Raw genomic sequence first — 13,188 nt, 5'->3', positions numbered from 1 at the left:
TAGTGGAGATGAGTGGTACCCGGTGGGGTCTTCTGCTGTTGTAGCCCATCCGCCTCAAGGTTGTACGTGTTGTGGCTTCACAAATGCTTTGCTGCATACCTCGGTTGTAACGAGTGGTTATTTCAGTCAAAGTTGCTCTTCTATCAGCTTGAATCAGTCGGCCCATTCTCCTCTGACCTCTAGCATCAACAAGGCATTTTCGCCCACAGGACTGCCGCATACTGGATGTTTTTCCCTTTTCACACCATTCTTTGTAAACCCTAGAAATGGTTGTGCGTGAAAATCCCAGTAACTGAGCAGATTGTGAAATACACAGACCGGCCCGTCTGGCACCAACAACCATGCCACGCTCAAAATTGCTTAAATCACCTTTCTTTCCCATTCAGACTTTCAGTTTGGAATTCAGGAGATTGTCTTGACCAGGACCACACCCCTAAATGCATTGAAGCAACTGTCATGTGATTGGCTGGTTAGATAATTGCATTAATGAGAAATTGAACAGGTGTTCCTAATAATCCTTTAGGTGAGTGTATGTTGAGTGTGGTTTCAAAACGTGGAAAAAGTGAATCAATTGGTTAAGTAGATTGTATAAATTAGCTACTTTGATAAGATAGTCTAATATATTTTTTAATTTTGCAGTTTTGACAACTGAAAACATTGACACAAGGGCACTAATTTAAGGAATTCGCATCGCAGCTCACATTGCTAAACTATTATTGAATGCAGATCAAATTAATAATTGAATAATCATTTAAAAAGAAAAACAATTTGGTCAGTCAGGTTATTAAAAATACATATAAATCTGTAAAAACAATCTAGTCAAGGTTGAATGTCAACAAAATCTGCAAGCAAATATATAAATTGATCTGCACTGGTTGCATAAGTATTCAGCCCCCTAAGTCAGCAGTTGGTTGAAGCACCGTTGGCAGAAATTACTGCTGTGAGCCTTTTTGGATAGGTTTCTACTAGCCTTGCCCAGTGGGATGGTTTTTGCCCAATCTTCCTCGCAAAAATGCCATTGTTGCTTTGGCCTTGTATTTCAGGATATTGTCCTGCTGAAATGTGATTTTGTCAATCCTGTATTGATTCTTGGGTGACACAAGGTTTTCCTCTAGGATTAGCCTGTACTTTGCACCATCCATTTTCCCCTTAATCCTGACAAGCTTCCCAGTCCCTGCGGATAAGAAGCATTCCCATAAAATGATGCTGCCACCACCATGCTTGACAGTTGGGATAGTGTTGACTTTGTGCAAGATGTAATGCTTTGGACTCAGACCAAAAGGTTACACTTATGTCTCATGTGCCAACAAAACCTTCTGCCACATGTCTGCAGTATAATTTACATGCTTTGTCACAAACCCCATACGAGATTAAAGATGGGGCTTTTTCAGTAATGGCAACAACTTTTTCAGGTGTGTTCCAAATCAGCACAGCTTTTATTATTTTACAGATATATTCAACATATAAAACTTTATGTTCAATTGTTAACAATTTCCTTTCCACAGTGCATTTCAATGTTTTTAGAGTCTGACAACATTAATTTGAAAAAACTGTTTAGGTGAATTTCTGTCAACGCTGAACTTCTTGGCCAACAATGGTAGATTTCAGGGACTTCCAGTAAGGCCGCATGAAGCAGACGTGCAAAAAGCAAGCTCCTGTCTGAAACCGAGTTGCTAGGCTTTAGCAACAGATTACTGGTGCTGAAACAATCGGGTTTGGTAATGAAGCCTGAAAGTATTTTATTTTATTTCTTTAGGTCGTGTTAGATTATGATTATGGGGGGTTTATGCTTGATTGGGTGGGAATCAGTGTTAAATGTATGGGACCTTGTTTAGAAATGGAAAGTTTGGGAGTTAGTCCAGCTATTGTATGCAGATGTCCTAAAATATTAAATATCATGGTATTAACTGGGATGTAATGTAGTAAATAATTGAAGGGTTGCAGAGTTAACATTTGCTACAAGGAATCTAAAAGGGATGAATCACCCTGTCAAGATAGGCAAGGATTCATCTTGCAGATATCATCTTTCCACAGGAAACGCATCTTAAAAACAATTCTCATGTGAGACTTCGATGCAAGTGGATAGGGCAAGTTTATCAAAAATCATTCTCAGCTAAGGTGAAAGGGGCAGCCTTGCGTTACCAAATCGGCTGAATTACTAAATGCATTCATTAAGAATTCAAATGCATTTGATTTATGGAGAATCAGAAACCCAACAGGACACCATTACTCATTTTACTCACCAATACATAATGTATACTTAAACTGATAACTTTTTACTTGATGCTAAATTACTTCCATTAGTATGTAATGTTCAAATGTCATTGCATAATTATTTCGGATCATGCCCCCCTAACATTTTCTATTAAACGAAACAATTACATAAAGATTAATAACACAGCATTTGAACATGCTAATAGACTTTGTGTTTTAAAGAACAAATACAATGTTTTATACTAATGAAAACCAATAAACTTCCCCATCATTACTCTGGGAAACAGCTCAACAGCTGTGTTGAGAGGTCATGTAGCCCTCTCAACACTCTTTGAAGCCCATAAAAATAAATTAAATTAAATTGAGAATGATGAAACATGAATCGTTAAATTAGATTAAGAAAATACACAACCAAAAAGTAGTTGAAATACAGATACAAATACAGCCTATAACACAATACTATCTGATAAGTAAACTCCTTCTACATAAAATAAAAACCTACTTTTAATTTGGTGATAAACCACCAGTAAAAACCCAGTGTAGTAAACTGATGGAAATGGTAACTATAAATGCATATCTGTAACCGAATTGTGCCAAAGAGATTAGTGGTGTCTTAAATTCTTGCTGTCTGCTTTGTAGAGCTTTGGAGCTTGTTTTTTTTTTTTTCTTTTTTTGGATTTACAAGTTGCCGACACAGGACATTACAAGTGAGAGCAGCCATCTTGTGTTCCTAGTTTCAGACAGTCTTAGCATTCCTCATTTTGTTTTATCTGCCTTAATTGAAGATAATCTTGGATGTAGTGATCTTAATTTAAGTCAATTCAGTACAGCTGCTGAGTTGGTGAAAGGAAAGGTGATTTAGTCAAGGACTAGCAGGATTTCAGTTAAGTGAGTTGTGCCAGGTGGATTCAGTTGGAGCCAGTTAGGTGTGAATTGGGGGCAGGTAGACAAAAGGGTGCTTAAAGCTGCTGTTGAGAATCAACACGGTTTTGTCACTGTTTCTCAGTGACAAAAGAGTCAAGCACTTGACCAGGGGACAGAAACCAAGAGCCCAAAAACAATTTTTAGAAGCATGTGGCCACTACAGTGTCAGGTTTGCAGAATGATTGCCTTCCTGGATGAACTCATCCAGGATGATTTCATTTGTGAATGTTGTCGGCATGTTGATATCCTAGAGATCAAGGTCCGTGATCTTGCGGCTCAGCTTGTTGATCTGTGATGTATTAGTGATATAGAAGAATTAGTCAATCAGCCCATGAGAGAGATGGTGTGCACGTCAAAACCCAGGAGAGTTGAGACCTTAGAACAGGAAACTGTACAGAACTGCTGGGATACAGTAGGTTGTATCTGCAGAAAAGGGTGCGCACAACCCCTAGAGACACCCCAAGAGCTAGAAATGCCCAACAGGTTCCCAAATCATGTTTTGACTCCGAGGGTGATGGGAGGGCAGTTGGGCACCAGAGTACCATAGTGCCCCCCCACCCCCCCAGAACAGGGAGGTAGTTATAGTAGGAGACTCAATTCTTAGAGGCGTAGATCACACAGTGTGTTCTAGTGATAAGGAGACCTGCATGGTATCTTGCCTGCCTGGTGCTCAGGTTGCAGATCTCCCTAAACTTGTAGACGGGCTACTGGCCAAAGCCGGGGGGAATCCATTGGTCATGGTCCACACTGGAACCAATGACATAGGAAAAGGTAGGGCAGAGGTTATGCAAGACAAATTTTAAAATTTAGGAATGAAACTAAAGAGCAGAACCTCCACGGTAGTTTTCTCGGATATATTTCCGTTACCACGTGACAGGCCAGGGAGACTGGCTGAGATTAGAAAGTTTAACACTTGATTGAAATATTGGTGTAGGGAAGAGGGTTTTAAGTTTATGGAGCATTGGTCTTTCTTCTGGGATAGATGGGACCTGTACAAACCAGACAGTCTACATCTAAACAGAAGGGGGGCTAATGCATTATGAGAGCGTATGCGTATAGAAATTGAGAATCTTTTAAACTAGGGAGCAGGGGGACAGGGAGCTCTGACAATGAGAGATGTTCCACTAAGGAAAGAAAACAAAGGGAACCTGCTAGTAGGAAAGTCCTGAAATGGTTGTACCTCAATGCCAGGATTATAAGGAACAAGATATTAGACCTAGAAGCCACAGTGCTGGCATTTGACTATGATGTTATAGGAGTGACAGAAACATGGCTTACACCACGGAGGAAAATGATGGTTGAAAGGATAGTTGAAAGGATACACACAGTTTAGGAGGGACAGGCAAAATCGAAGAGGGGGTGGCGTAGCATTATGTGTCAAAAATTACATTGAGGCAGAAGAACTCAAATTTGATCCTAGTAACGAAACAGGATATTTGTGGGTTAAACTTTTGAACAAGAGATACAGAGGATTAGTGGTAGGAGTGTGTTACAGACCACCCAACTCAGATATTCAGCAAGATGTTGCATTGTACAGTGTAATCAGGACTGCATGTAGCAAGAATGTGACTGTTATAATGGGGGATTTCAACATAGACTGGGAAAGCTCAGCTGGGACTAAAGAAGCAGAAATAGAAATGACTGAGATGGTAAATGACTAAAATGATAGTAAATGATAAAAAAGGCAAACAGAATGTTAGGGTATATTGTCACAAGTGTAGAATTGAGAACAAGGGCAGTGATGTTCAGACTGTACAATGCACTAGTTAGAGCTCATCTGGATACTGTGTACAGTTCTGGGCTCCACACTTCAAGAAAGATATCGCTGCTCTAGAGGCAGTTCAGAGGAGAGCAACCAGACTTATTCCAGGTCTGAAGGGAATGTCCTACTGAGAGACTGAGGAACTGAACCTTTTCACCCTGGAACAGAGGAGACTACGGGGGGACTTGATCCAAGTCTTCAAAATCATGAAACCCTACAGTTAACAAAATGCATCACATTACTGCAAACCTTCCCTTCCCACCCGCACAATACAAAGACTGTGAGCGATCTTCAAAAAACAGATACAATGGCACAGTTTACATTACTTGACATTACTTGAGACAAAATGCTTGAGTCACAGATGCAATGCCCCTCTCCCTCTTGGGGTTTACATGGTTTTAGTTTATTGCACTCGAGATGAGCTGCTGTTTACCCGACATAATGCTAATTCATAGCGAAGGAGTGAATTAATATGTAAATTAGCTCTAAGTACAGCTCTTGTGATGTTTTAGCAGGGAGATCACAGAAAGGGTGGTTTACATGTGTGAGAACAATTCTCAAGACACTGGCTGTATTCAAAACCGCATGATACACATACTACATACGAGCAGTTCATTATTACTGAAGTGTTGTTATGTAGTATGTGTACTATGCAGTTTCTAATACAGCCACTGACATCATCAAATCCATAGCTGTCATGTGACAACTTGTTCAAATTAAATAGTTCTTCACGTCACTGATGGAGCAGCAAGTCATGAGTATCAATATTGTATTAGGATTGCAACACAATGTACACTACTGAACAGTGCACAACAATATAGAAAGCAAAATGATTAAAGGGGAGGAAAAAATAAGAAACAGCTTTCCACATTGCCATTAACCTGAAATACACCATTGTTAACCAAGAAACGTCCTTCAGCAACTCACTTACTTTACCTTGAAACCTACAAATAATCTGACCAGATCTTTTCACTCATCACTTTTTAATGCGGCCATTTAAGGAGATTTTTTCCAGAGCTGTATATATACACAATTATGTCCGTAGCATTCGCATGTGTTTTCTCCCGTGTTGTTGTAATTTCTTACATCACTTACTGGAGTATTTTGGATTGACCCATTTTTTTTGGCCACAAAACTGATGCTCCCGATTTTTCAGGCCAGACGTGCATGCGCGTCATCGCTTCACGCAGAGCTCGATGTAAGTTAGTTCCTAATAAATTTGCGTTACCTTTACTTGATGTTATTTATTTTATGTAGTTTTAACGTTCCAGTCGGCGGCTTCTTCAATTTAGACAACTACACCAACTCCCGGGCACATTTTTAGTAGCCTGGGCACAATTAACATTTTTAGTAGCCCGGGCATCTGGACTACTGATTTGTCCGCCTCTGCAAGGGTACACATATCAAGAGCAAATACAATGAAAATAAACAATATTATTAAAATTGTAATAACCCAGCAGAATTTCAAATATAACCATCAACGAACTGAGTGGAAATGACAGTTAGTTGCGTTTCTATGACAACCTCGCAAAACTTGCACAAGTCTAGACTTACAGCAAGACTCAGATATGAACAGTGACATTTAGAAAAAAATATATAAAATCTTTAAAAAAGTATATATGTTTTTAATTCCATGCAAAAAAAAAAAAGGTTAAGAGAAAACAATACAAACATATCAAATACACTGAGCTCCAGACTGCTTTCATGCATTTTTTTTAACCAAATGTTGTGCTTCAGAAAAAAAGCATGGTCTTGATATCTCCAATATTCAACACTTTGACAAGAGAGGAAATTAAATGTTATTTATTTTAACAATTAAGAAGAAAAATGTACAAAGCTTATCTTGTGCACTAGGAAATCCAAATGACCCACATTCATTTAAATCTAAAAGTTGAAACATTATATATATTTATACATTATATTTTTTCATAGCAGACACCCTCAACCAGGGCAATTTACAGTTGTTACAATATATCATTATTTTAACATATAATTACTCATTTACATAATTGGGTTTCCACTGAGCAATCTAGGTACAGTCATGTCCACCAACTGGGATTGGACCCACAACCCTCCGCTCAGGAGTCCAGAGCCCTAACCACTTCTCCACACTGCTGCCCAAGCATTGCGTTACTGCTTTAGCACAGGGGTACTTTAGTTAATATATTCCTTCACTATAATGAGTTTAATTCATTTAAAATATGTACTACATACTACAACATTACCAAACTAATTTAAGTTGAAATTTGATTAGCTCATAGCAGTCATGTTCATGTTTTAAGTCATGTTCTCATAAGACCTCATTAGATTGTGGAGTTTCATGAAATGTAAAGCTTTGTCAACATTTGATTTTTAATGTCCCATGTCAGCCATATTGGATTGACGAGAACTAAAATTAAAAATTACAAACTTTTAAAAAATATTTTAAAAATAGAGATACTTCTTACACAGAGCTTAGATTTAGGATAGCTTAATTGATTCTTATATGGACAACACTACATATTAAAGCAGTATTAGTTTTATTAGGTTATTAGGTTTATTTTACTTATTTTTAATTTGCTATTGCAGAATGGAGTAGAGAGAGGAGAGTGAAAGGATTAGCTGAAAGAGGAAGAAAACTTAAGGGGTAAAGTTCATATTAGAATAATATACAATGAGCCAATGGATTCATACATTTTTCAAATCAAAGCCCATAAAATTAGATCCCGTACAAGCAGCCTAATTGTTAATGCAACATCAAGTGCACTTAATAAACATACTTGTGAACATTCAAGTAATGAAGATGAAAACATCTATGATTTTACACATTATGAGAATTATAATTACACAGGCTTATAAAATGTGGAAAACAATGTTTATAATTTTAAATTAGTCTATCTGAAGTATCAGTTTGAACGGAAAAATATCACATTTCACATATGAAAAATGGTTTGCCAAAACCAAACTGCACCCCCAGCCAAACTCTCCGCCACCCCTTCCCCTCCTCCTCAGTTTCTAAATCCTGTAGTTGCCAGTCATCCATTGGCAAAGTCAAGTGATCTTTTTCTGAGTGACCTAACATACTGAAGCATGAATACAACGCTTCAGTTTAATGGCATTGAATGAAATCTGCACTAAGAGATTGGTCCATCTCAGATTTGTAAGATATCAAAGTCAACCTGAATGCCACTAATTAAAGAGGGCATTCAAAGCATTAGCTCCACATCTAGGAGGAAAAGTATGCACAGGTACTTTGATATCAGAAAAGCACTTTTCATTACAACAAATGAAATCTTTGTGTCTCAGATCAGAGTAATGATCAAATAAAAAGTTATTCAATACAATGAAATAATTTCAGCACTCTATTCCATTTTTGCATCAGCTATATTTAGGTCTGAACAGAGGGAAAATTCAGTTGCACTGCCTTGTTCTGTGTCACAGAGACAGCAAGAACAGCAACTGGTGCAAATGAAAAGTCACAGGGAGCTCTCCAATGATTTAACATGCACCACAAAGCAAACTTTGAAATCCCTGTAGTGAGGTACGCCTTACAACTTGTGGTACATGAGTGCAATTGTTTCCCTTTTAGATGATGAAAACCTGTCCAGGTTACCTCCACTATGACAAGAGCAAGACTGGGTCAAATGATTTGCTGTTCATAGGACTCAGGGGTTAACTCTTGTATCAGGAAGAAAAAGAAAAAAACAACTTCTCATAATGGTTAGCAGACTATTTATTCAAAAGGATGTATGTTAAGTCACAAAACAACGGAGAACTTCACTCATTATGAAAAAGGTTACCTTTTGAAATAGCCTATGCATAAACAACCCAGCCTGCTTAATTATGCTGTATAAGAAACTGCAAACACATATTATACATAAGAAATTATATAACATATAACTAAAAAACACCATAAATGCCATTATGGCCGTGTACACTACAAAACTATAACAAAAGAACAATGTTATCGCAAATGTGGCAGAATTTGGCCAGGACTGGTGCTGAGAAGCATATTCCTTTTTCCACCTTCAATTAAAAGTGACATGGCTTGTTACAAGTATGGACAAAAAGGACACATTACAAGATAAAACAAATTGCACCCCATTGGGTTTAGAAAAATCTGAAGTGTGCTGCATGTCCAAAATGTGTACAGAGTCTTTTGTGAATGTGATAAAAAGATGATGTAAGACAGTGTTTTGTAAATTAACATTTTTCAAACATTGCGCAATGTAGCCCATTTGTGCAACATTGGATTACAGCACTTTTTCATGTGCCTCACAAATCTGTTTTTGCATCTCAAAGTTTAAATAAATACATGGACATTTATCTATTATTTATTCACATATTTAGTTCAACATTTATTAATTTATATTTGTTTCATTTCTATTTACATTTCAATGTAACAAAACACCATCTGACAATCACAGCTAGTGGGTGGGATCAACTATGTGTTTCATGAAAACTTTGCCTTACTGGCTAAACATTTTTGAAATAATGGCGTCAGTGAATTTTCGATCTGATGACATCGCTCTACATTACACAGGTGTGTTGGAAGAGGCTTGCATATGATTAGAAGCACTCTTTCAGTAACTTGGTCATGATCTACAGGCATTTTATAGCGACTGTGCTGAGAAGACATTTAAGGCAGTGTTCCCGAATTGTCAATGGAGGGGGGGTGGTGTTAACGGATTGCAGATGGAGGGGGGGTCCCAGCGAACGAGAGCGGGCAGCCCCCCATGATAGTGGAACACTGTAAGGGTATAATGCAGTCTTAAAATTCAAGTTTTGAGTGAAACCATTAGCTGCAGAATTACTTTTTTTTATACAACCCAAACGTCTTTGTGTCTGACATTATGGAACATTATAAATGCAGAAACTCTTGCAACATTTCAAAGTGATGAAATATCGAAATGAATCAAACAATTCCAGCCAATCTTAAATAATGAAGTCTAAAACCACAGTTGGACATACAGGTCCGTCCAACTGCCCGACACAGGTTGCAAGTCGGACAGGCTTCTTCGCTATATTACATGCCAGCCATCCTTATGTCATTGTGACCGATTTGTTTTCCACTGGAGACGGACATGCGACCTACATAGTATTCATTTCTAATTACCATATTTGGCTCTCTGCATTCCTCGACAACTTCCCATTCAACCTGGCCGGTCGAGTATCCATCAGCAACCCCTCCCTATGCGGTACCTTTTTCCCTACCACGACACCACTGCATATAACAATGCATAACCTTCATGCAAAAAGTTGGACGCAGCAGAGCAACCAAAATTTAAAAATTATGTCAGACCCTGAAAACTGTGCAAAAAGTGAATGAAAGTATCTAAAATCAAAACTATGCCAGAGAACAAATATTCTTCTCGTAGTTGAATTTCTGCCAACTCTATCACCAGCTACATCTACATGTGAAAGAGGGTTCAGTGCAATGAAAACCCCACTGCGCTCTCACCTTTCAACGAACACTACGAATGACCTCATCAGAATCAGCATAGATGGACCTCATCCAGTGGATTTTCAGTTACATGCTGCTGTGAATGCATGAGCCCCTCGGGACTAAGCACACAGCCGGACCTGCATTAAGTCATCTGTCATTCAGGATTCAGCAGACAGTGAAACTTGCTCACTTTAAGGTAGGGCAAAGGTTAGGTCTCTCTTTAACACTTTAAGTATGCCAATTTGAAGACATTTCAGTCAGGCTGGTGATCCTTCTACCCGACATAGAAAAGAAACCTGCACTGCTACTGCAAAGACCGCAATGGCTACAATACATGGGGAGGCTTATAACTTGCACGAAACATCTGCGATCGCCAAAACGAACCAGTCCTTAGTTTAATGAGTCAAGCATTTCACGGTTTCAGAATGCACATCGATAGTGGAAGCCATCTACAATAGAGTTGTTTATACTATACATAGATGTATTGGGCCATTTCCAAAAATTGTAACAATGTTGATAAGTGTCAATCCAAAACACAAAAATGCATAGTGACCTTCACAACCCCAATGTCAAGATAGCACAAGCAATATCCAAACATGTAATTTTGTCTTATTATTAGAAGTAATCAGAAAAGTGTCTTTAAAAAGCTTGTGACCATCATGAACTTTGCAAATATGTGTGGAATTAGTTCTACTGAGAAAGAACAGACTTAAATTCACTGATAATTTACATAAATTGTATCATGTGTCAAAATGGCCTACGGAAGCAGACCACTGGTCATTATTACTTGTCTTAATGTAGCAATATTGTGTACAAGTAACCTAACTTAACACACAATGTGATTATTGTTAAAGTAGTCTGAGTTTTATTTTCCAAACTTTCATTTTATTTTCCAACTATGGCTGATTTCTCATAATAATGCTGAAATGAAATATCAGAGCATATAATCCCATGTTTCTTTGCTTCATGGACTTGTCAGCCTGACTTTTCCAGTCTGACACTTGTTAAATAAATAAATTGACCTGGAAAATTGTCAAGGAACAGTAATGCATGGTTAAATGTAATTTAAAAACACAAAACAAACCAAAACACCATTATAGAACATGTTTTATTTCTGATCATCTGGTATAGCATACAGAATTTAAATATGCCTACCTCTGAGTCATCTGTGGATTCTTCACTTGATTTTCTTCCCTGGAAGAAAAACATAAATGTAGAGGTTTCACATGTTAAAAAAAAAAAAAAAAAAGCCTAAAGGTGCCCTGATTCATGATATAAAATGGTGGACTACAAATAACATTAATCTGCAGCACAACTTATTATTTTGTGCATGTCTTAACAAGGAAAGAGCAGAACATTTTAATTCTAAAATCTAAAAGGAACGTTGAAACGTGTTTTAGAACTTTGGAGAAATAAAATAATATGGGAACAATGATTCGTTTACTTTGCATTAGATCTTTGAAAACATTATGATTAATATCTAATGTATTTATTGAGCTGATGCCTTTATCGAAGGCAATAAACATTCAAATTAATTCAATTACTGACACCAAGTACAGCATCATCTAATGCAGGAACCTGGGTCCCATGAAATTCATATGGCTGCTGTATACGTTAGCAAAAAAATATGTCATGTTTCTATTTAAATGTGGGTTTTAACAAATCTGATTAATTCGCTGTTTAATTATTTTTATTTAAAGATTCGTTTATTTATGTTTTAAAGAAAGGCAGAAGTAAAAATGATTTATCAAATCTACTATTTCCATTACAGTATCATGCATGCAAGCCAGCTATATTGCAGCTAAATAACTTCACAACACATATCCCTTCTTTGGCATCAAGTAGATAAAATCTTATTAAAGCACTTCTAAACGCAAAAATGTTTTTCAAGAACTGTCAGTTGAAACAAATAATTGTTTTTATGCTTAAATCCTCGGCACTAGAAATTATTACCTGATCTCCTACTTCCGCCATTGTGCAGCTATAAGGATCACATGATAAAAACAGGAAGCTAATGTCGCTGCACTCTGGGAAATGTAGTTTATTTCCCCTTTCCCACTTCCTTATCCAGCAGCGTGAGCACATCAGTTATACAGAAGCAAATACTATATTATTGATTAAAAAAAAATAAGTATTAAAAAAAGATATTTAGTTGTATGAATTAAAATGGGCAACTGTGTTTGTGTGTATGGGGGGGGTACTTTTATGTAAAATGTATTGAATTAATACGGTATCTAGCGAGGTTACAGTGCAAAGTGAATAGCTTCCTCTTGTAAATAACGGTATATAATAATACAAATTATAATCTTATATTTTAAATATAGGGGGGCGTTTTCCCTATACAGTACCTCCAAAGTTGATACTTTAATGAGCAAACTATTATTTACAGTAACAATGGTAGCAGGGTTGGGGGTTTAGTGTCCGTTTTAACCCACTAAAACACTTTGCTTGGCATATTGGCATATTCTGAAAGCTAATCGCATCTCTATATTCCTGAAGATGCTTTTTAATGAGCAAACTGTAATACACTTACAGTAGCAGCTAGAAATGGTATCCAAAAGACAGATGTTGTAATCAGATGATTGGTGATGGTGGTGAGGGCAGGGGGTTTAGTGCCTATTTTAACCAACTTAAACGAATTGCTCTCTAGAACTATTGACATATTCTGAAAAAGAAATGCTTCCCCTATAGTTCTAACATTGATTTGTTAAAGAGCAAGCAGTGACATTAACATAACATAAGCAATGTCATTAAATACCCAGGGAATGCACCCTTGGAAAGTACATCTAGTACTATAAAGCACCAGGTAGGTAAACAAAAGGAGCGGCCACCGACCTAGTTTCCCAGTTTCAGTGGACAGCCT

The 13,188-nt window shown here is 37.4% G+C and overlaps 1 protein-coding gene across 4 annotated transcripts in view; it reads right to left on the bottom strand.

The window, feature by feature from the left end:
• The window catches only part of vps41 (VPS41 subunit of HOPS complex), a 78,619-nt gene extending 66,297 nt beyond the window's left edge, over positions 1–12,322 (bottom strand). For all 4 annotated transcript variants that reach the window (XM_066723488.1, XM_066723506.1, XM_066723496.1 and 1 more), the window contains exons 1-2: positions 12,279–12,322; positions 11,481–11,519 (exon numbers count right to left, since the gene is read on the bottom strand). In XM_066723488.1, the coding sequence (XP_066579585.1) occupies positions 11,481–11,519; positions 12,279–12,299 (60 nt within the window). In that variant the 5' untranslated portion in view covers positions 12,300–12,322. The remainder of the gene's footprint in view (positions 1–11,480; positions 11,520–12,278) is intronic.
• Positions 12,323–13,188: the final 866 nt, after the last annotated feature.

This window comes from Amia ocellicauda, chromosome 2 (assembly GCF_036373705.1).
Source record: "Amia ocellicauda isolate fAmiCal2 chromosome 2, fAmiCal2.hap1, whole genome shotgun sequence".
NCBI lineage: Eukaryota > Metazoa > Chordata > Actinopteri > Amiiformes > Amiidae > Amia > Amia ocellicauda.
This window is presented reverse-complemented; position numbering and strand designations above follow the sequence as displayed.